The sequence below is a fragment of the Sorex fumeus genome, unplaced genomic scaffold, assembly GCF_029834395.1.
Source record: "Sorex fumeus unplaced genomic scaffold, SorFum_2.1 ptg000009l, whole genome shotgun sequence".
Taxonomy (NCBI): domain Eukaryota; kingdom Metazoa; phylum Chordata; class Mammalia; order Eulipotyphla; family Soricidae; genus Sorex; species Sorex fumeus.
The window spans coordinates 3699185-3720943 of record NW_026606066.1 but is presented as its reverse complement, the minus strand read 5'-3'; the positions used below and the strand labels follow the sequence as shown (position 1 = coordinate 3720943).

The 21759-nt window shown below is 36.4% G+C and overlaps 1 protein-coding gene across 1 annotated transcript in view; it reads right to left on the bottom strand.

The window, feature by feature from the left end:
* CNTNAP5 (contactin associated protein family member 5) overlaps positions 1-21759 on the bottom strand; it is a 973836-nt gene that overhangs the window by 736575 nt on the left and 215502 nt on the right. The window contains exon 3 of the mRNA XM_056110141.1: positions 13760-13953. Coding sequence (XP_055966116.1) covers positions 13760-13953 — 194 coding nt within the window. The remainder of the gene's footprint in view (positions 1-13759; positions 13954-21759) is intronic.

The following is a 21759-nucleotide window of genomic DNA, read 5'->3' as shown; positions in this document are numbered from 1 at the left end:
AGATGATGTGATACTATACTTAGAAAACCCTAAAACCTCTACCAAGAAACTTCTAGAAACAATAGGCTTGTATAGTAAAGTGGCAGGCTATAAAATCAATACCGAAAAGTCCATGACTTTCCTATATGCAAATAGTGAAAGAGAAGAAAGTGACATGAAGAAAACAATCCCATTCACAATTGTGCCCCAGAAAATCAAGTACCCAGGAATCACCTTAACTAAGGAACTAAAGGATCTGTACAAAGAAAACTACAAAACTCTACTTCAGGAAATAAAAGAGGATACCAGGAAATGGAAAAATGTTCCCTGTTCATGGATAGGGAGAATTAACATTGTCAAAATGGCAATGCTTCCCAAAGCACTGTATAAATTCAACACAATCCCTATTAGGATACCCATGATATTCTTCAAAGAAGAGGAGCAAACACTCCTGAAATTTATATGGAACAATAAGCCCCCATGAATAGCTAAAGCAATTCTTGGGAAAAAGAAAATGGGAGGAATCAACCTCCCTAACTTCAAACTCTACTGCAAGGCAGTAATAATTAAAACAGCATGGTACTGGAACAAAGGCAGAGCTGTAGGCCAATGGAACAGAGTTGAATATACTGACATCTCCCCCCAAGCATACGAGCATCTAATCTTCGATAAGGGGGCAAGAAAAGTGAAGTGGAGCAGGGAAAGCCTCTTTAACAAATTATGCTGGCAAAACTGGACGGCTACATGCAAAAAATGGGCTCAGATCTCTGCCTAACTACATTTAAAAAAGTAAGATCTAAGTGAATTAAAGACCTCAACATCAGACCGGAATCTATAAGATACATTGAGGAAAATGTTGGCAAAACCCTTCATGACATAGAAGCTAATGGTGTCTTCAAAGATGTCACACCGCTGGTCAAGTGAGTGAAAACAGAGATAGGCAAATGGGACTATCTTAAACTAAGAAGCTTCTGCACCTCAAAAGAAACAGTGACCAAAATACAAAGACAGTCTACAGAATGGGAAAGGATTTTCGCCAACTACACATCTGATAAGGGGTTAATTTCAAGGGTATACAAAGTACTGGATCAACTCCACAAAAAGAAAACATTCAACCCATCAAAAAATGGGGAGATGAAATGAATAGAAACTTTGACAAAGAAGAAATCTGAATGACTAAAAGACACATGAGAAAATGTTCCACATCATTAAACATCAGGGAGATGCAGATCAAAACCACAATGAGATATCACTTCACACCACAGAGACTGGCCCATATCCACAAGAACAAAAGCAACTGGTGCTGGCGCAGATGTGGTGAGAAAGGGACACTCCTTCACTGTTGGTGGGAATGACGACTGGTTCAGCCCTTTTGGAAAACAGTATGGATGATTCTCAAAACATTAGAAATTGAGCTCCCATTTGACCCAGCAATACCACTCCTGGGAATATATCCCAGAGAGGCAAAAAAGTATAGCCAAAGTGACATCTGCAATTGTCTGTTTATTGCAGCACTCTTTACAATAGCCAGAATCTGGAAAAAATTTGAGTGCCCGAGAACAGATGACTGGTTAAAGAAACTTTGGTATATTTACACAATGGAGTACTATGTAGCTGTTAGAAAAGACGAAGTCATGAAATTTACATACAAGTGGTACTACATGGAAAGTATCATGTTAAGCAAAATGACTCAGAAAGAAAGGGATAGACATAGAAAGATTGCATTCATCTGGGGAACATAAAGTAACAAAAACTAACACCCAGGAATGGCCGAGATTAGTACCCGGAATTTTACTCCATGACCTGGAGGCCAACCACACATACTAGGGGAAAAGGGAGCTCAGATAAAGAGGAGAACACCAAATAAAGGTGTTGGGAGGATCCTCCCAGGATGAGAGAAGCATGCTGAAAGTAGACTATAGACCAAACACGATTGCCACTCAATGTCTCTTTTGCAAACCACAACACCCAAAAGGAGAGAGAGAACAGAGGGGAATGCCCTGCCACAGAGACAGTGTGGGATATGGGGGATGGCAGGTGGGAGGGATACTGGGATCCGTGGTGGTGGGAAATGGGCACTGGTGGAGGGATGGGTATTTGATCATTGTATAATTGAAACCCAAGCACAAAATTGTGTAAGTCTGCAACGGTACCTCATGATGTCTCACTATTAAAAAAATAAAAAATAAAAACATAAAAAATAAAAAATAAAAAAAAGATTTTGCTTATGGTGATTCTTCTGCTATTCCTCCATTACTATCACTCTCTTTTCCTGTCTTCCTGCCTTTGGTGATTTTTTTTCACTAGACATGTAGCACATCGTAGATGTTGGGAAGTCAACTAGAAATTTAACCCTACTTTTGGGTTTCATTAAATTGTCCCCTGCCCATGTATTCCTAATATTCCTTCTCAACAGTTTCATGAATTTAAAATGCCATCAGAGCTACTCAAACAGACATGCTATGCTGCAGGAAGAACCATTTGTCTCCTGAGTGGGACTGCATATTCAGGAAAGGTATTAACTATACCTTAAATTCTCCTTTTTACACCCAACATTAGCAAGTGTTTGGAGTATAATGAGAATTTAAAAGTTGTATGTTGATGGTAATGAGATTCTCACTCTCAAATTGTTTTCTGAAATTGGTAGGCTTAAAGTACTATATCAAACAGTGATCAATACTCAGGATATTCTAGGCCAAATTGGCAGAATAAATGTATATAAATCATGAAGATCAGAGAGCATCTCCAAGAAATTTGAAAGTCACTCAAGGATGAAATCACAGAACTGGTGACCAAAATGTATAATGCAGTGTTTCAATTGAATTTTGTATGAAAAATGTCTGGGTAACTATGTGAGTCTTCCATATTAACTGACACTTCAGAAAGCTTCAGGGAACCATAGACTATCATACTGTACAGGTCAACAGATTCTAAAATAATGAATAAGATTTATTGATACAATGGGAGAAGGAAACATGATTTTTATAGAAGTCATTGTAATACTTGTAAAATACAATGTACGCAGAGAAGAGTGAGTGATAGGATAGTGGGAGGCTTTAAATCCTTCATGTATAGAATGGCTGAATAGACAGAGATATTCAGCTAAGAGGGATTATTAAAAAGGCAACATGTGGTGATATCAGTAAATAAAAGGAGTCAGTACCTTTAGTTGTGAAAAGATCCAAAAGAATATTCTGTAAGAAAGGTGTACCATTTTTCTGTCTATGGTTCATGAGAAAACAACTGAGGTTTAATGGTTAAATACTGAAGGCATAGAAATTGGGAAAAATTGACATAAGTATCTTCCAACTCTTGACCAAATGACTTTTACTGACAAATTAAAATTTAAGACAAAAATTATTTTAACCAATTTCAAATAATTATTACCAAATCAGTGTCAAATTCATCAGCAGAATTGGTCTGAAAGTAGTTGAGGAAAATATATTTGTAGAAATCTCTATGTTCATCAAGCTTTTTCCATGAGGCTTACCATGGTGGCTTAGTTCAGATGCTATTGATTTCTACTTTGGTTTAGTGTAGCAGGAAAATTTTCCAGGAGGCCATAATATTTCTTGGATTCTATTTCAAATAGCACCAGTCTTTTGTTCAAGAATATTAGTTCATAAATCATTTGTCACGAGTCACTGACTAAGGTATCATGGAGCAAAAGAACTAGGGTATTATGGACCAACAGAACTGGGTCTATATGTACCTATTACTACCCATTTCTATGATATGGGCCCTGCTTCTTGTCTTTTTTTTAATTTCAATTTCTTCTTCATTAAAGAGAAACAACTCATTAGCATTAGTTATGAAGTATTAAATGCTACATTGTGCATCTTAACAAAATATGTATTCAGGAGTGTCAATAACATTATGCAAGACCATAACAGACTCTAACTTAAGAAGACTCAAATGTTAAAAATATATATACAGTTTTGGGGAGAGGCCACACCCAGCTGTACTCTGGGCATGTTCCTAGTCAAGTGCACAAGGATCATTCATGAGTGCTCAGGAGACAAAATGGAGTTCTGAGGATAAAAAACCAGGTCAGCTGCAGGTAAGGCATGTACCTGACCCACTGTATTATTTCCCTGGTTAAATATTTTTCTTATATAATTATTGAGGAAAATAATCTTGACTAAAATCACAAATCAAAAGTATATATATGCACATATTATTATGATTTGTAAATCAAAAGTATATTATGCTGGGTATCCTCATGTAGACCAGGGATATCATGCAAATTCTCTAGCACCCTCTAGATGCCTTATTCAGAACCATTATCACTTTATTTACTAGTCCCAGCCTTGTACAGTTCTTCATTTAAGTTATGGTTTCAACTTCAAAGCATATTTTCTTTCCCCTGAATTCTATATCCCAGTCTTTTTTAAAACTCTCATGAGAAAGTTTTCCTATGTTATAAGTATTTGTTTAATGCTACAAGCTTGTAATATATGATAAACTTTAAGCAGAGTGTATTTATAAATGCCCAATTAAATATATTCTTGGAATAAGTGAGTGGCTATTTAAGACAAGCAGATCATCTAATATCTCCGTAATTACTAGTTAAGAGTCTACAACAGAAAATTCTTGTTGAAATCAGTATGCAGAAGGAACATATTAGACTATCTTTGCAAAAGGCAATAAAACAGACTATCTGAAAGAATGAATATGCCTGTGTCATTGGCAATATAAAAATTACACTTAAAAAAGCAGCTGATTAGGAGAAATAGAAATTTCAAAATCTATAGTTCTGTGTAATGTTTCTATGTAACAACACTCACTTTTGTTACCTTTATTAGTAAAATGCAGTATATAGAGAACAAACATTGACATTTTTCAGTGATTTAATATCTCTAATTATAAAAGAACTGAAATTGTACTGCAATATATTGGGGTAGAGATATTAGAGAAGTTAAGGTGCTTATATTGCAGGTGGCTGATGCTGGTTCAGTCCACTGGGCACTGTATAATATCCCCCAACCACAACCAGAAGTGATCCCTGAACTCAGAGACATAAGTCCTTAATATCACTGGATATGTACTGCCCTGGAAATATATAATCAATATAAAAATAGGCATACAGAGGAATTCTAATCAAAATGCCTCAGTAAAAATCTGATAGTAATTGGATTAAGGTTGAAGTTCTATAGAACAGATATAGAATGACTTTGATTAGTTGAGGTGACCTCCCTCACTTTTTGTTACATGCTGTGTGCGTGTGTGTGTGTGAGAGAGAGATAAAGTCCCCGAATATTAAAATATAAGAGAATTGTGATATTTATCATTATTCATATGTGAAGAGCAAGTTGAAGAGTGATGGTATTTGGGATCTGTCACTGTCACTGTCATTGTCACTATTCTCCCATTGTTCATCGATTTGCTCGAGCAGGCCCAGTAACATCTCCATTGGAGACTTTGTTGTTACTGTGTTTAGCATATCAAATACATAATGGGTAGCTTGCCAGGCTCTGCCGTGAGGGCGAGATATTCTCGGTAGCTAGCCGGGCTCTCCGAGAGGGGCGGGGGAATCGAACTCGGGTCGGCCATCTTGGCTGCGTGCAAGGCAAATGCCCTACCGCTGTGCTATTTGGGATCTGTAACTATGGAAATTAACTTTGAAATGAGTGAGTGAAGTAAATCTTTAACAATTATGGATGGAAAACATTTTATGGGTTAAAAATTCTTATAGTTACTTCTTTTCCAGTGATAACAAGAAGTTCGTAAATTGTGAGTTCATGGACTAGGAATATCACTCCAATGTGCTGTTGCATTCAAATTGGCTATAAAGCTTGCCATTAGGGAGAATATTGAAGATAAAACATAATTGTTTCTAAATTCTAACATGATTTTTAGTGAGTAAACCTAAGATACATGGTATTACTACCTTTTTCCAGAAATGAGAGAAAAATACTAAAAAAAAATCTCAACAAGAACAAATTATCATTGAATATTTGTAATTGAAAAGATAATGTTTCAGTCTGGTTTGAAAAGAGGCAGATGATCAGATGATCCTGATTAAAATGTCGCTGTTTATAAATAATGCAGGTAAGATGAATTTTTAAAAGGATAACTTATATTAAAACAGGACAAGTAACTATGTAAATTTTCAGAGTGATAAATATCAAAACATAAAGAAAATTTCGATGTACATCAGAAGGAAGTTAAATTTGAGATCCCTATTGCAGTGTACATAATAAACTGTTGAATTAACAATGTGTTTAAAAATTCATAGTCAAGGAACTTATGAATATAAAAAGAGCTCAGTGAATAAATGATACAATAAGAGTTTTTACCGAAGTAATTTCCATTGTGGGATCTCAAAGGTACACCAAAGGGTTGGAGCACATGCTTTGCATGAAGGCGGTCTTGATTAAGTCATGGCACTTCATGGTCAACTAAGTACAATCAAAAATGATTTCACCCATGTAACTGGGTGTAGCCTATGAGGACCACCATATTTGGTCTCTAAATCCAAAACAACAATCAAAAACTTTAAAAGTGAATGATAAGAGAATCCTAAACTGAATAGACTTAATTATAGAAACAAAGGTGTATTTCTGTTCTAAGAAAATGTACATTACTGTTGCTTCGTCTTCATATGGTTTTCAAATGTCTACAATATAGTTAGAGAGATATTATTTTATTTTCTAAGATTCTAAAATTGTATCTAAGTTTAATCTTCAGACAGCGTCATGCATGGCTATTTAGTGAAATAGGAGATTCTGGATTGCTTGTAGATGATGATATCACTAGGAGGTGCTTGATTGCTGTCTTCATGAACATCCCATTCATTGCCAGATCAGAAATTACATTTTTCTCTCTCTTAAGACACAAATATGTATCACTGTACAATAAACAGGGGTATTTTCAAAATTTATCTCTTAAAGTTAACATTAGAAAATAAATATCTTGAGTATTGGTAACTTGATATATCTAAAACATGTGTTAACATTTTTTATTATTACTTTTTGTAAAGAACTTAAAATCCCATATCATACTGAAATTTTTAGTCATCTAAAGACCATGAGATTGTCTCACTCAAAAGGTTCTCTCATTCCTTGATCTATCATTCTTAATTAATTTAGTACATTATATTTCCAACTATTGACATTTTTTATGTTAGAGAACAACTTACAGAATTTGATAAAAAAATTTTGTATTAAATAACTTGCTTTCCAGACTTTAATGAATCTAAACTATAGAGAAAAATTAAAAGTCAAAACACATACACATTCACACATTTCCTTCATGATCATCTATTCATTCAATAACTTAGTTTTATAGAAGTACTAATGAATACTAGTTGCAACTCATATTTTCCCATATGTCTATAGAGTGTAGAGGAGATGGCTACATGCAGGATAGAATGGCCGGACTAAATTATTTTATCAGACATTGATTCTATAGGGACCAGAGTGATTAGTGCAGTGGGTAAAGAGCTCGCTTTGCACATGGCTGACTCAGGTTCAAGACTCAGCATCCTATATGGACATCAAAGTCCACAGGGGTTAGGACTGATTTCTGAGCACAGAGACTGAAGAAAATCCTGAGCACTGGCAGATGTGGTCCCAAAACAAAACATAACAAAACAAAACAGAACAAATCTAACATGGAACTTATATTGTTGGACATTCTTGACAATTTCTGACAGCTTGGCCACTATTCATTGTGTGTAGCACTGATAGATAATCATTGTATTTTTTTCTCTTTTTTTGTAAAGGACATAAAGTAACCAGTAGATTTTAATTTTCTTACATAGTAGCTCTGACAAAATTTAACTAAGTTTAGAAAAGTAACATCTCCATTGGAGACTTTGTTGTTACTGTGTCTGGCATATCGAATACTCTCGGTAGCTTGCCAGGCTCTCCGAGAGGGGCAGAGGAATCGAACTCGGGTCAGCCATGTTGGCTGCTTGTAAGGCGAACGCCCTACCCGCTGTATATTTTCAAAGATTTAAAAAAAATAAGATACAATAATAGAGAAGTAGCAGGAGAGAGAGAGAGAGAGAGAGAGAGAGAGAGAGAGAGAGAGAGAGAGAGTTCTTGCCTTAAAAGAGTCTGACCTCGGTTTGACCCACAGTACTGAATATAACCTGAGGACCACCAAAAGTGAACTTGAGCACAGTCAGGAATACATCCTGAGCACCTCTAGCCTGTGGCCTCAAACAACCAAACAAGCAAGCAAACAAACTAACTAGAAAGATAGAGGAGAGAAACAAAAGCACATTTGGGGGAGTTTTTGCTGGTTTGTTTGTACTTGGGAGGTAGAGTCTATGATGCTTAGGGCTTAACCCTGTCTCTGTACTCAGGAATCACTCCTAGTGTGCAAAAGAACTATAAGGCATTCTGGAAACTGAAGAAGTTTCAGTTGCGTGCAAGGCAAGTTAAGTGACTTAACTCCTACATTATCACTGCAGACCCAGAAGCACAATTTTGTGATCTAGTAAATTAGAAGTAAACTTTAGCTTTCCATTTTTCCATCACCAATTTCTATTTACATGAGCCTGGATTCACTTCTATGAGTTTCAAGTTTCTGAGTCATGGGCATATTAATATTGAATGTATAATTTGGTATATATATATATATGCACACACATATACACATATATACTCACATAAAGTTCTATTTGCAGTATATTTTTATTATATGTGAAAATTTTTTCTTATATACTTGCAGGTGAGAGGTGTAATTATTTAGTCAATGTGAGTTTCCTTAATATTGACATCATAGACATTTTTCCATTTTGAGTATTGCCACTGTAGATGATTTTGTTGTGATTGCCCAATGTTGCTGTATATTAGTCTGTAAGTTAAAAGTTGTGAGGATTCTTCTACAAATCTTCTCCTCTGGGGTTCGCACCTGACAGGTGGTTGTGTTGCTGCTGCCTTTCCCATGTAGCCTGTAGGCATTGTAAGCAGCCCTGAGCAAGTGAAAACTGGAATTTACTGACTTATTTAGCATAATGTTTTCCTGCCTTTTTTCCTTGGCCCATTGCATAGTTTACCTCCCTAAATGTCAAGACTGTTTTGAGAATGAGAAAAAAAGGGAATAGTTTTCTCCCCTTCAACTCTAGCAGTCTTACTAATTTTGCAGTTCTTTTCATAATCATCAAAAATCTAGTTCTTCACAAGGGATTGCCCTGCCACAGAGGCAGGGTGGGATGGGAGGGATGGGGGTGGGAGGAATATTATCCATGGTGGTGGAAAATGGGCACTGGTGGAGGGATGGGTATTTGATCATTGTATAATCGAGACTCAAGCACAAAAAATTGTAAATCTACAACTGTACCTCATGGTGTTTCACTAAAAATAATATTAAAAAAAAAGGAGATAGATAACAGAAGGGAATGCCCTGCCACAGTGGTAGAGTAAGTAGGACAGGGGATGGGGGGAAGGGGGTGGGAGGGATACTGGGACTGGTGGTGGTGAAGAATGGGCACTGGTGGAGGGGTGGGTATTCATTCATTGTATAACTTAAACCCAAGCACAAAAATCTGTAAGTATACAACTGTACTTCATGGTGTTTCACTAATAAAAATTTAAGGGAAAAAAAATCTAGTTCTTGCTTGGTCCAGTAATAATAAGCATAAAAGGTACAGGACCTATTGAGATGAGCCCCTGTTTTTTTTTAATAGGGGTGCTGGTGGTGGTAAGTTTTAGGTTTGATTACCAATTCAGTGGTGCTTGGAGACTCTTCTTTCTTGCTCTGTTCTCTGGTGGATAGCTACTAGCCAGGATGGAGATTGAAGCAGGCGACTGTATGCTAGACAAATGCTTTAACCCCTGTACTATGTATTTTACTTCAAGAGTATTCCCAACTTTTAAGGGGCTTAGAGATATTTGTTAATACAAATAAATCAACAAGGGCAAGGAAATAAAATGGATATTCACAAGCCCAGGGTAAGTATCAGTGCTTGAAATACACATTGGCTGGAAGCTCTTCATTTGGATATATTGCTGTATCACTATCTGTAGGATAACACTCTTCTGTCCTTCCTGCATAGCCTCAGGTAGTTTAGGTTTATTGGATTGTTCCCATCACAATACTCCCATTCCTCTGAATTTATTTATGACTTCTTTCTTTGTGTCTCTGTTGACTTGTAAATATTGTTTTCTCTTCTCCTTAAATCCTTTGCATAGTTTATTCAGAGCACTGTCCTTTTTGTATGGACTCAAGAAGATAGTATATGCTATGCTTTTGTAACCTGACTCTCAGTGGTATTTTTCTCCTGGGCATCTGTTCTCTCACCTAAGTCTCAGCTGCCCTTACTTCCTAGCGCCCCCCAAATCAGGGTCCCTGACGAGGGACTGGATGGAACCAGAGCAAGCGGTAAGCTATGTGCTACCCTGGCATGGAGATGGGCCTGGCCAAAGTGCCTAATGCTTAACTATAAGTTAAGAGCTTGGTCATGGACAAATGCTGTCATGATCCAAAAAGTAATAACTAGATTTGGACCCTGCTAGGGTTAGGAATGATTAATCTGGCCTGAGCACAGTAGTCTGAGTCTGTGGCAAGATGATCCCAGGAGAGCTACACTACAAGTCTCAATGTTATCTCTTACTGTGTCCATACAAAAATAGATAGTATTGATATGCTGATAGAGTTATTGGACTGAGGAAAAGAGAAAAAACACCTCAAGGGGTATTTTGACCTTGGTCAGTCAAGAAGGACTTTGGAGTATTCTAGGTAGTATTCCCTTTGAACTTGGTGGGCCCTCAGGAAGGGCTTTCTTATGTTGATTTGGCTACCTGACTGGGGGCAGTGTCAGCTTGGGGAGATGAGGGAGTTGGAGAGAAAGAGAGCAGGGAAAGGCAAGAGTGCTGGAGAGAAGAGAGAGCAGGAAGGCAAGATTGACCATGGAGGGCTAGAAATAGCACGGGGGACAGAGAGAGAGAGAGAGAGAGAGAGAGAGAGAGAGAGAGAGAGAGATCTGCGAGATGGAGTGCAGAGAGATGAGTGGGAGGGACAGAAGGAGACTGAAATGAGGAACAGTAGAGACTAGAATGGGAAGTTCAGGGAGACTGGTGCAGGTGCGTGGGGAGAATGGAATAAACGGCACCTGATCAATCAACAGAGTTGGCCCTTGTTTCGTTTACCATCTGCCCCATGGCCTGGACCGCCCTGGCTGTGGGAGCAGCTCAGGCCAACCTTGAACGTGAGTAGCTAGGGGAAGAGACGTCGGGGTCCCACTGGCCGCCCTCTAAAGATTTATTACAACTGTCATCCCGTTGTTCATCTATTTCCTCAAGCAGGCACCAGTGATATCTCCATTCGTTCTAGCCCTGAAATTTTCCCAAGTGCCACATTGGAGGCTCTTTCAGGGTCAGAGGAATGAGATCCATCATTGTTACAGGGTTTTGGTGTATCAAATATGCCACTGGGAGCTTGCCAGACTCTGCCATGAGGGTAGAATACTATCAATAACTTGCCGGGTACTCCGAGAGTAAGAACTAAACAATAGGAAGTATTGTAACGCATTTGTGGCCGCATGCTTGCGGGAACTTGGTTTTATAGTCTCTAGGTCTTGGCCATTGATGGGATTACACAGCACTTGGGGCAGTTGGTGGGTGTAACACCTAGCTACTAGAAGATGGGGGATCTGGTTGGAGGAGGCCCAGCCCCAATCCGATCAGCCTTGGAGATCGCAGCCCCGGGTCATGCACACCTGTGTTCCTTTGCTGGTTCCTTCATGTGTGAGGCTCACCTGAGAGTGTGAAGAGTGGTCTTAAGCATGGCTATTGCTGGTTCTGGAATTCTTCAGTTACTGGGCTCTGCTCGGGATGGGGAAGGAAACTCAATCTGCCCCCCTCCAAGGGGACCCTGTGAGGGCAGCCAGCAGGCAGGAGATATAGATAAAGATTTCATATAGATATAGATATAGATATAGATATAGATAGATTTATAGATATCTATATCTATATACGTATAGATATAGATATAGATTTGTATATAGGAAAAATAAAATAGTTTTTTTTTAATTTTAAAGTTACTCAAAACCACAATTTTATCTCAAAAACAACATGCTCTGATAGAAATGTCAAAAGAAAGAAATAACCCTGTATCTATTTGTCCCTCTACAGTAAACATAAAGCATTAAAATTTCTAAAAACGGAACATCGCTTATTGTTCATTTTAAAGTAAAGCAAAGCAAAAATTGTCTAGATAATTGTGGGGTTTCAAAGTTGAGAGAAACAAAATGCACAGTTTCCAACAGGCTATTTAAAAATGTGAACAATCCAGAGCCCAGAGGAATAGGACAGCTGCCAAGGTGCTTGCTTTCCATGTGCCTACTAAGTTTCTTCCCATGGCACCCCCAAATGTGATCCCCGAGCACAAAATCATGAATGCCCAGAGTACCATCCAGTATATTCTCTCACCCACTTTTTAAAATGATGGCAATCCATGTTCTCCATGAATAAATACTACAACCCAAAATAATAAATGATTCAGAGTAAAGATACATATTACTGTTTAATCTACCATGATCTTATACTATTTTAATGCTAATAGCAAATTTCTAGCTTACTGAATTTTTCAATTAGAATCAATGATGAGTAGGCAATTAAAGGATGGATATATATATATATATACATATATAAGCACACACATATACACACACATATACATATGCATATATATATTTGTATATTTAGGGGACCAACAAAAAAAGTTGCAAACACCAACAATTTGAAATCATATTTGGCACTGACTTAAGGTGGAAAGCATTTAGGGAGATAATAAAAAGAAAATGTTACTACCAAGTGCCAAATATTTATTTTTATGTTAATTTAGAAATAATAGATATTTGGTGTTTTCTATACTAAATGAAAATTGACCTAAACTTACAAATACAGTGAAAGAGATTTTGAAGCCTTCTCACAATATTTTATGTTGTAATCCTCTTAATTTTTACCCTTATAGTCTGGCAACAATCATTCATTTTGACATTATAAAGTCAAGAACTTGGGCTTGGGAACAAAGCTGAAGATTAAGTGGTTAAAAGAGAAGCACATTTTATATTTGTTATATATATGTTTGTATAGTGTGTATATATTTTACCTATTTAATTGTTTCCAAATCTTGGTTATGACTGACATCAGTAACCTTACCAAGATCAAAAAAACTTGTCAACTTTGCTCAATGTATATAAATAACTGACTCAGGTGAGTCGTGATAAACTTTATAGAGTGCAATGATATATTTTAAGCAGGTAAGCAAATAAATATTTTATACATATTCATTTACAATCAGATTCCCCAAATGTATGTCTCTGTTTAAATCATTACTTTCTGTTCTCAATGAGGGTAATACTGCCTTGTGAGGGAATGAAGGGCAGAAGGGTCAGCAGTAGACTCAAGTATAATTGGGGGGCATGTTCTTTTTGTTCAATTAAAGTACATCTTCATGGAAGTTCTGAGTTCTTTTTTATTTTTGTTTTATTTTATTTTATATTTCAGAAAAGGAGGTGGTAGTCCAAATAAGCCAGGGAACTTCTAATACAGATGTAGCACTGAGGTCTAAAATTAACTTAAGTTAGCAGAATTGAAGGAAATTGCTAAATTTCCATTGTCCCTAGTAAATGAAATCTTGTTCGAGACAGAACATACATAATGTCCAATTAATTTTGAATGAGCAATCAATACTTAAAAGAGAAGCTACAATCAATAATTATTAAGCTTCCAACAATATGGGGTAAAGGGAAACGATATAGACATCACTGGTTACCAGGATCACATTTTTACTTTTGTGTATATGAAAAGAAAAGATGTCCTACCCAGATGCTATCTTCTTGTTTGTACTGTTTCCAGTTGCGTCCTGTGTCACTGAACATCAGGCTATAACTTGTTACCCAGTCAGAACTTCCGTATCTTCCCTGCGTGGCCACTGCTGTAATTTCCATTCTGTTACCCAGATCCATCTGCAGCCACTGCTGAGCATTGGAATCTGCTGGGGACCAACCACCAGTTCCTGGACGAGGATCAGAGATAGAAATTTGCAGAAACATAAGGTTACAACTTTCAATACTTAAAAAGAAAAGTAATGATCAGTTTAGATACCCTTATTCACAAATATGACCAATCTCTCTTCTTAAACTCACCACTTTCGTGGGAAGATTTCCATGCTTTCCCTACGTATAATTCTATTTCATAGTTTAATATCCATGTCAAATGCTATGTTTCCATGTTTCTTGCTCTTTGCTTAGTCTTTAAGGTTTCCATATTTGAATTATCTAAAATAATTTATTTTAAGTATTTTTTTGTATTCTTATAAACTGAACTTTTAGCATGATTTATATCTTCTGACTCATAACTTTCTTCTTTCCTTCTTTTATACCTCATGTTCTTACTACTCTCTCTTCAGATACATATATCCCCTGCACTGCACTGTACTGTACTGTATTGTCCTCCCTCCCATTGTTCATCGATTTGCTCGAGCAGGCCCAGTAACATCTCCATTGTGAAACTTGTTGTTACTGTGTTTAGCATATCAAATACATCACAGATAGCTTGCCAGGCTTTTCTGTGTGGGCAAGATACTCTCTATAGCTTGCCGGGCTCTTCGAGAGCCAATGGGCTGGAGCGATAGCACAGCGGTAAGGCGTTTGCCTTTCACGCAGCCAACATGGCCGGCCCGAGTTCGATTCCTCCGCCTCTCTCAGAGAGGCAAGCTACCGAGAGTATCTCGTCCGCATGGCAGAGCCTGGCAAGCTACCCGTGATGTATTCAATATGCCACACACAGTAACAACAAAGTCTCCAATGGAGACGTTACTGGGCCCGCTCGAGCAAATCAATGAACAACGGGAGGACAGTGACAGTGACGGTTATATATAAAAAAGTTGATCTAAAAAGCATAAAAAAGATCATATGATTTATCTTTCCATATGACCTTTTTTACGCTTTTTAGATCAACTTTTATTTTTATTAAGTCACCATGTGATACAGTTACAAAGCTTTTATTTTTGAGTTTTACTCATACAACCCATCTCTCCACCATCTTTTAAATGATCTTGGAATTAAAAAAGCATGATATAAATAAAACGTTGTGAATTCTTCTGAATTAGTTGAGTGTTTGAAAGTTTTATTATTTTAGGTTTTTTTCATTTTGCATGGTTTCTATTATCTGTCTTTCTTTTATAAACTGCAACTACTTGCTCATATTTAATATGCTTTTCGGAGAAAGACATCTCTAGCGATTTGAAAGAGAAGGATACAAGATATAGCTTTGGATTTTCACTATTTTTGATATTAAAATTCCAAACTTTAATATTCCTCTTTCATCATTTTCACAACTAGACTTCCTAGCAACACCTAGGATTGTTCCTTAATCATAAATATTTTTATTATCTTTTACATACTAAAATCTCACCTGGAGGAGAAAAAAAACCAGAAAATCATTGGTAAGATCCTCTCCTTTTCATATAACAGAAAAAGACATTATAAAGACTAACCAGAAACCAAACCAAACACACACCAAAAGAAGAAACATGAGGGAAAAGAACGCTTTGTGCAAGTGTGTTGATAGAATTTTAAAATGATATAGTTGTTTTGGAAAAGTGTGGCAGTTTCACAAAGATTAAAAATAGCTCTGCTATATGATCCAGCAATTCAATTGCTAGAAATAAAGGCAAAGGAAATGCAAACACTAATTAAAAGATCTGCATCCTAATTTGTACAATATCTCACTGTTTACAATATCCAAAGCAAGAAAGTGCATGAGTTCACACACATTTGAGGCACACAGACACACAAGCAGGCCTGCATGGATGTGCACACAGGCGCACACACACATACACAAACGCACAGGACTATTACTTAACCAGAAAAATAGAGAAAACCCTATCACAGCTGATAGCATGGTTGAATATTATAGGCATATTAAGTGAAGAATTTAAATGAAAATATGAACTGTAAAACATAATTATATGTGAAATCTAAAAATAAGCAAACATATACACAATGCAAATAAAAATAAAACTTACAGAAAAATAAATAAAATGTTAACATGTACAAACTTCCTGTAAAAAAGACAAATAGGTACTAAAAATGTTATTAGTAAAATGTTATAACATTTTACATTACATAGCTAACATAGCTATGTGATATATATCAACATTGAATAAAGAATAAATCCTAAGTTTTCATTACAGGAAGTTGATAAATGCTAGCACAGGAAGGGTAAAGGTAAGGTAAAGGCCCTCCCGTTGGTTGTTTGTCGATTAGCTCGAGCGGGCCTAGTGACATCTCCATTGGAGACTTTGTTGTTACTGTGTTTGGCATATCGAGTACGTCACGGGGAGCTTGCCAGGCTCTGCCGTACGGGCGAGATACTCTCGGTAGCTTGCCGGGCTCTCCGAGAGGGGCGGGGGAATCGAACTCGGGTCGGCCATCTTGGCTGCGTGCAAGGCAAACGCCCTACTGCTGTGCTATCGCTCCAGCACAGGAAGTAGTTGATAAGTGCTAGCTGAATCTACAATTCAACTTATTTCATAACATGTATGGATCAAACTACCATGCTGAATGCCATAGACTTTTACAGAGATGCATTTCAATAAGTTCTGAGTATAACTGGTAGAAGGATAGTGTTAATGTTCAAAAGAGATCTTCAAATTTGTCTAAAGAAAATCACGTCTCCCTTATGCTCACAGTAAGTTTATTACCCACCGCCACCCCTTAAATTAACCAAAATGGAATTGTTGCTGTTCTCAGTCTTTAGAACATTAAGTTAAAGAATTTTCCTAATCCACAAGCTTTAGTCTAAACTCCTAAAATGAAGAGACTCTCTGGGTGATAATTGCCAAGAACTCTTCCCTGCTGTTGAAGATGCTTCCTGCAACATAGCTAATAGGCAAGATACCCAGGGTTGTCATGGTTGCTATGGCAAACGTTTTGTTCCTTCCACCAAACAATAAACATGTTTTCACAAATGATGAGAGAAGTCTGAAAATAATACTTATGGTTTATCTAAAAATATACAAAACCCCTACTTTTTTTCTGTTTCTGAATTAACCTCTAAATTGGGGTTGCAATATACACACAAATACTTGATGTTTGATGTTGAAGTTTTTTAAATAAAGGCAATGCTGTATGTAATTATAGCTTTGTTATCAGTGTTATGGTACTGTAACCATAATATATTCTTCAGCTAATTTTAAAGAAATTCAATGAAAATCTAAAGAAAAAAGTTTAGCTAACAAAGAAAAGCAATTTCACCTTCAATTTCAGAGCATCTAGAACTTCCCAATTATTTTAAAACTTTTGATATGAGACTATATATTAGCTTATCCTTAATACACTCTCATTCTAAGATAAATTCTTGACTGATTGCATTATTAGATGTTGGTGAAGGTAAAACAAATAGGAATCGAACTAAAAGGCCAAAGACTGGCTCCTGACCCAGCATTGTTTTTGAGTTGATTGATTCTCAAATGTTCTCAATCTTCAAAAACAGCTAAAGAAATTATGAAGAATACAAATAAGAATTACTTCACCCAAAGCTTGAAAACTTATTCAGGGAACTTGAAAACTAACCTTGGTACCTGTATTTGTAGAAATTTGCCATATGCCTAAGTTGTTAGGAAAACCCTTAAAAGAGTTTATTAAGATTTTAGACCTTGATATCTTTTCTTGTTACAATTATATTTGTAGTCTATTTGATTTTTCAATTTAGTTTAAATTTAACATTATATTTCACAAATATTTTTTAAAAAGTCACAAAAAGTTCCTCTAGATCTAAAAATGGATATACTTCTGTGATTTCCCTCCCGGATTCCCTATATCCAATCACAAACTATATGAAAAGTTAGATTTGAAATTGGTAAGGAAATCTGAAAAGGTATATCTCCATAAAAATCTGTCTTTATTGTTTTTTCCAGTTATTGAGAGAATGTTGGTTTATAACATAGCACTGCACTGTTCTCCTGTTGTTCATCACAATGGTACATATTTTGGAGTATAGGTTCACCTCAGGTATATTACAATACAAAATCACCACCAAATTACTAATATTTCTCCAATAAAACCTATTGCACTTCCTCTATCTCTTCACTTTTCACTCCCCATTCCTCTCTGTTAGTTAACATAGTAACTCTGTTAGTAAACGTAATCCAAGGACTTGGTTCCTTCTGGTTTAAACTGTTCCTTTCTTTTGCTCTCTTTGTATTCCACTTCTGAATGAAATTATCTAGCATTTTCCTTTCTCCATCTAAGTTAGAAAAATAACCATGTTCAAGGTTGGATATTTGTATTTCCAATTTGTCCCTCTGATCCTTCTTATCACCTTATTTTCCCCATTGATTCAAGACAGCTGGAGGAATCGGTTGGGATGAGAGATGTGTGCAGAAAGTGGATAAAGGACCAAACATGATAACCTCTCCGTGTCTGATATTGCAAACCATGATGCCCAAAAGTAAAGAGAGATTTTGGGGAATCATGTCTACCTTGGAGGCAGGGGGAGGGTGGGAAAAGTGGAGTATACCGGGGATATTGGTGATGGGGAATGTGCACTGGTTGGAGGGATGGGTGTTTGATCATTGTGTGATTGTAACACAAACATGAAAGCTTGTAACTATCTCACGGTGATTCAATAAAATTAAAAAGAAAAAAAGAGTTGATTAAGTCCTGGTTTTATTACTTAACAGGTAGTTAACCTCAGTGCTCTGCACTGACCTGGGCAGTCAGCATACTCATGGATCTCCACAGTAGCTCTGCATGATTGATAATATTATCCGTTTTACAGTTAGAAAACTGGACACCAGAATTATGGAGTAGCTTTTCTGTCATCACACCACTAGTAAGTGACAGAGCAGGGAATTAAAACCTATAACCTTAAATACAGGTAGAAATACCTCTTCACATGAGGATCCCACTTATTCTATTCTTACTTCTTCCTCATTATATCAATTCTCTCTAGACATATAATTCAAGCTTCACATTCTTTTTCAGTGCCTCATTTGGTTCTCAAATCAGTAAACAATTACAGTTTAATTTTCATTAACTTGAGTGAAAAGCACCCTCAAAAAGCTAAATAAACCAAGTTACACAGTGAGAAACTGCTTTCCACCCCAATTCTGATTTGTCATCTCTCTAAAGGATTTTAACAGGAACCAACCTCTTAAGAAACCAGGAAATGATTCATAGAAAGAATTATAAGCAATTCCCATTTTTTTATGTTAGGAAGGCTTACAGGCATAAAAGAGAATATTTGGTAAAAAATGAAGTAATATCCCTGTTTTGCCTTCATTTCTACCTCTAGGTCAGAAAAATTAATGAGAATTGATGTGATACACTGGAAATGGGCACAGACAGATTATCTATAGGTATCTACTAAGCAATATTTTGCAACTATAGTTAAAAAGAAAAAGAAAATAAAAAATCCCATGTAGTTTAAGACCAACATAAGCTATAATAGTCACCCATATGTATAGCATTTTCACAGCTAGTCTGTTATACACACACAGCTAGGCCATTTTTAAAAGTCCTAAAATAAACCTTATAAGAAACAGGTTTCTTTGGCATGTGCTTTGCCCAAACCTTACACAAGATCCTAGAAAGTCAAAAGTGCATGATAATCAATTGATGGGAGGTGAGATTGAGTTACTAGTTTCAATTATTAAACATTTGTAAGCAAAGCCTTGAGAATTTTTGGTTGTTGTTATTGTTGTTATTTTTTTTTAATTCCCTGGAAAGGAAGAAAGGTCAGCAGAACAGAAAAGTATACCTGGCTGACTTTTCAAGACACAAAAGTTTCAGAAGTGGAGGATGTTAGCAAGACTGCATAAGTGGCTCAGAAAATTAGGAACTTAGTCCCAATGACACTCTAATATTTACAGCATTTTTAGACCAAAGACTAATTCATATCTGCATAAAACACACAGGCATTTTTTGAAACATAGGTAAGAGAGTCACTCATTAAAACATTGAAATACTATGGAACTATAGTGTTTATCACAGTAACCCCTAGTCCTATGCACCTATTCAGTTCCTTGGAAGCATTGACCATGTTTTAGTAGCCACATATATTACTAGATTATATATGGCTACTTCACAAAATAATTCAGTTACAGAATATTCTCATCCTTGTAGAAATTTCTACTGGTAAAACTGCTCTAGAATTACCCTTAAAAAGTGGCAGGAGCTGAATTCTATGTTAATTATACAAATTAACAAAACTAACTCTACTTAGCAGGCACACAGTTGTGAGGGATTTTAGTTGATAACTTATTCCCTATTGAACAGATATATGATTATAAAATTCTATCCAGGACTAAAATTTGAGAGCAGATTCAATAGCAAGATAAGACGTTACCTGTCTTTAGGCATAAGGGAAAATATTTTACACATCCAAAACCGTTGAAAAGAAACTGGAGTAATGGAATTAGAAGTCACTTAAAAACACTGATCTCCTATTGTTATTATAGACACCTAAATGTCTCACAGGAAAATATTTTTTGCACAGTACAGCATAAATTTAACTTAGTTTCCCAGGGCAATTTTATTTGAAATACTGTGTTCTGTTGAAGTCTGGAGATTGGCTTGAAACTCCAGTCTCTATATGACTTTTGACAAGCAATATCTTCCATTTTAGAAAAATAATATAGCTAATACTTTACAAAAGATCAAATATGACAATATACATTAACTCATAAATTTCCTAATTGTGGGTACAATTTGGTTAAAGATGAATTTTTGTTATTCTAAGATCTTCATCTTGGGAATAGTTTTGTTCAAAAGTGGGATCCAGGGACCAGTTCAAACCTCAATCAGTAAATTACTCTTGAGACTGAAGTAATCTTCTATGTAACCAAACAGTTTATAGGAAAGAGAGAGGGATGAGATTTCATTATTTGCTTCCTGCAAACAAAGTTATAAAATAATTTCAGTTCTACCTCTCCTGACTGTGTACTCAGAAAGATGAGACATTTGACAAAATTATGGCCATTTGGACATGAAAAGAAAAATTGCTGCAGTTCAGATGCAGTGAAGTGGTTGGTAGCATGGCTTCTGGGTCTTAGATGATTTTTCCTCCTCTAAGCAATAGGTCTAAATTTAGAGTGTTGAATTCCTTAGGGAACTGGAGTGAAAAACGGTTTCTTGTTCCTTGCTAAGTTTCTTATTCAGAAAATTTGGGACAATAGGCAGCTACTAGTTAGGTTCTAGGGTGTTATCTGTCACACTGCTATTCAGTTGGCTCAAAACTACGTCATGGAAGTTTTTGATGTCTTCATTTCCAAAGTATCATGTCTGCTAAAGAAGATGAGCAGGCGTACTGACTCCAGAAAAATACTGACAAGACGATGGCAATGTTGGGTTGAATCCACCAAGTTCAAGAGCCTGCTTTCATTTGAGAACTCCTTTTTTATATATAACAATAAATTTTACTTTTCTTTAATTAGGTAAAATAGATCCCAGGAGATCCATTCAAGTGGTAGAACACATGCCTGGCCTATATTGGCATGACAAGGCCCTGAATTTGATCCCTGATATACTTGGACCCCTACCGCAGAAGGGGGTGTTCCTCCTGCTTCCTGTGAGCACCACTAAACCCAAATTCCAAACCCTCAGGACTACACATTTATTTGTATAACTGGGAGTGGCCCACAATTACCCAACCAAAGCAGTGGGGATACCAGTAAAAAATAAAGACATACATAATATTGAACATAAACTATTTCACAAAATTTCCCTAACTATATATTTAACTTAACAGATCATAGAGTGAAAATACTTGCAAGATGACACTATTCAATACAGTATGGACACCTCTCAAATTCTAT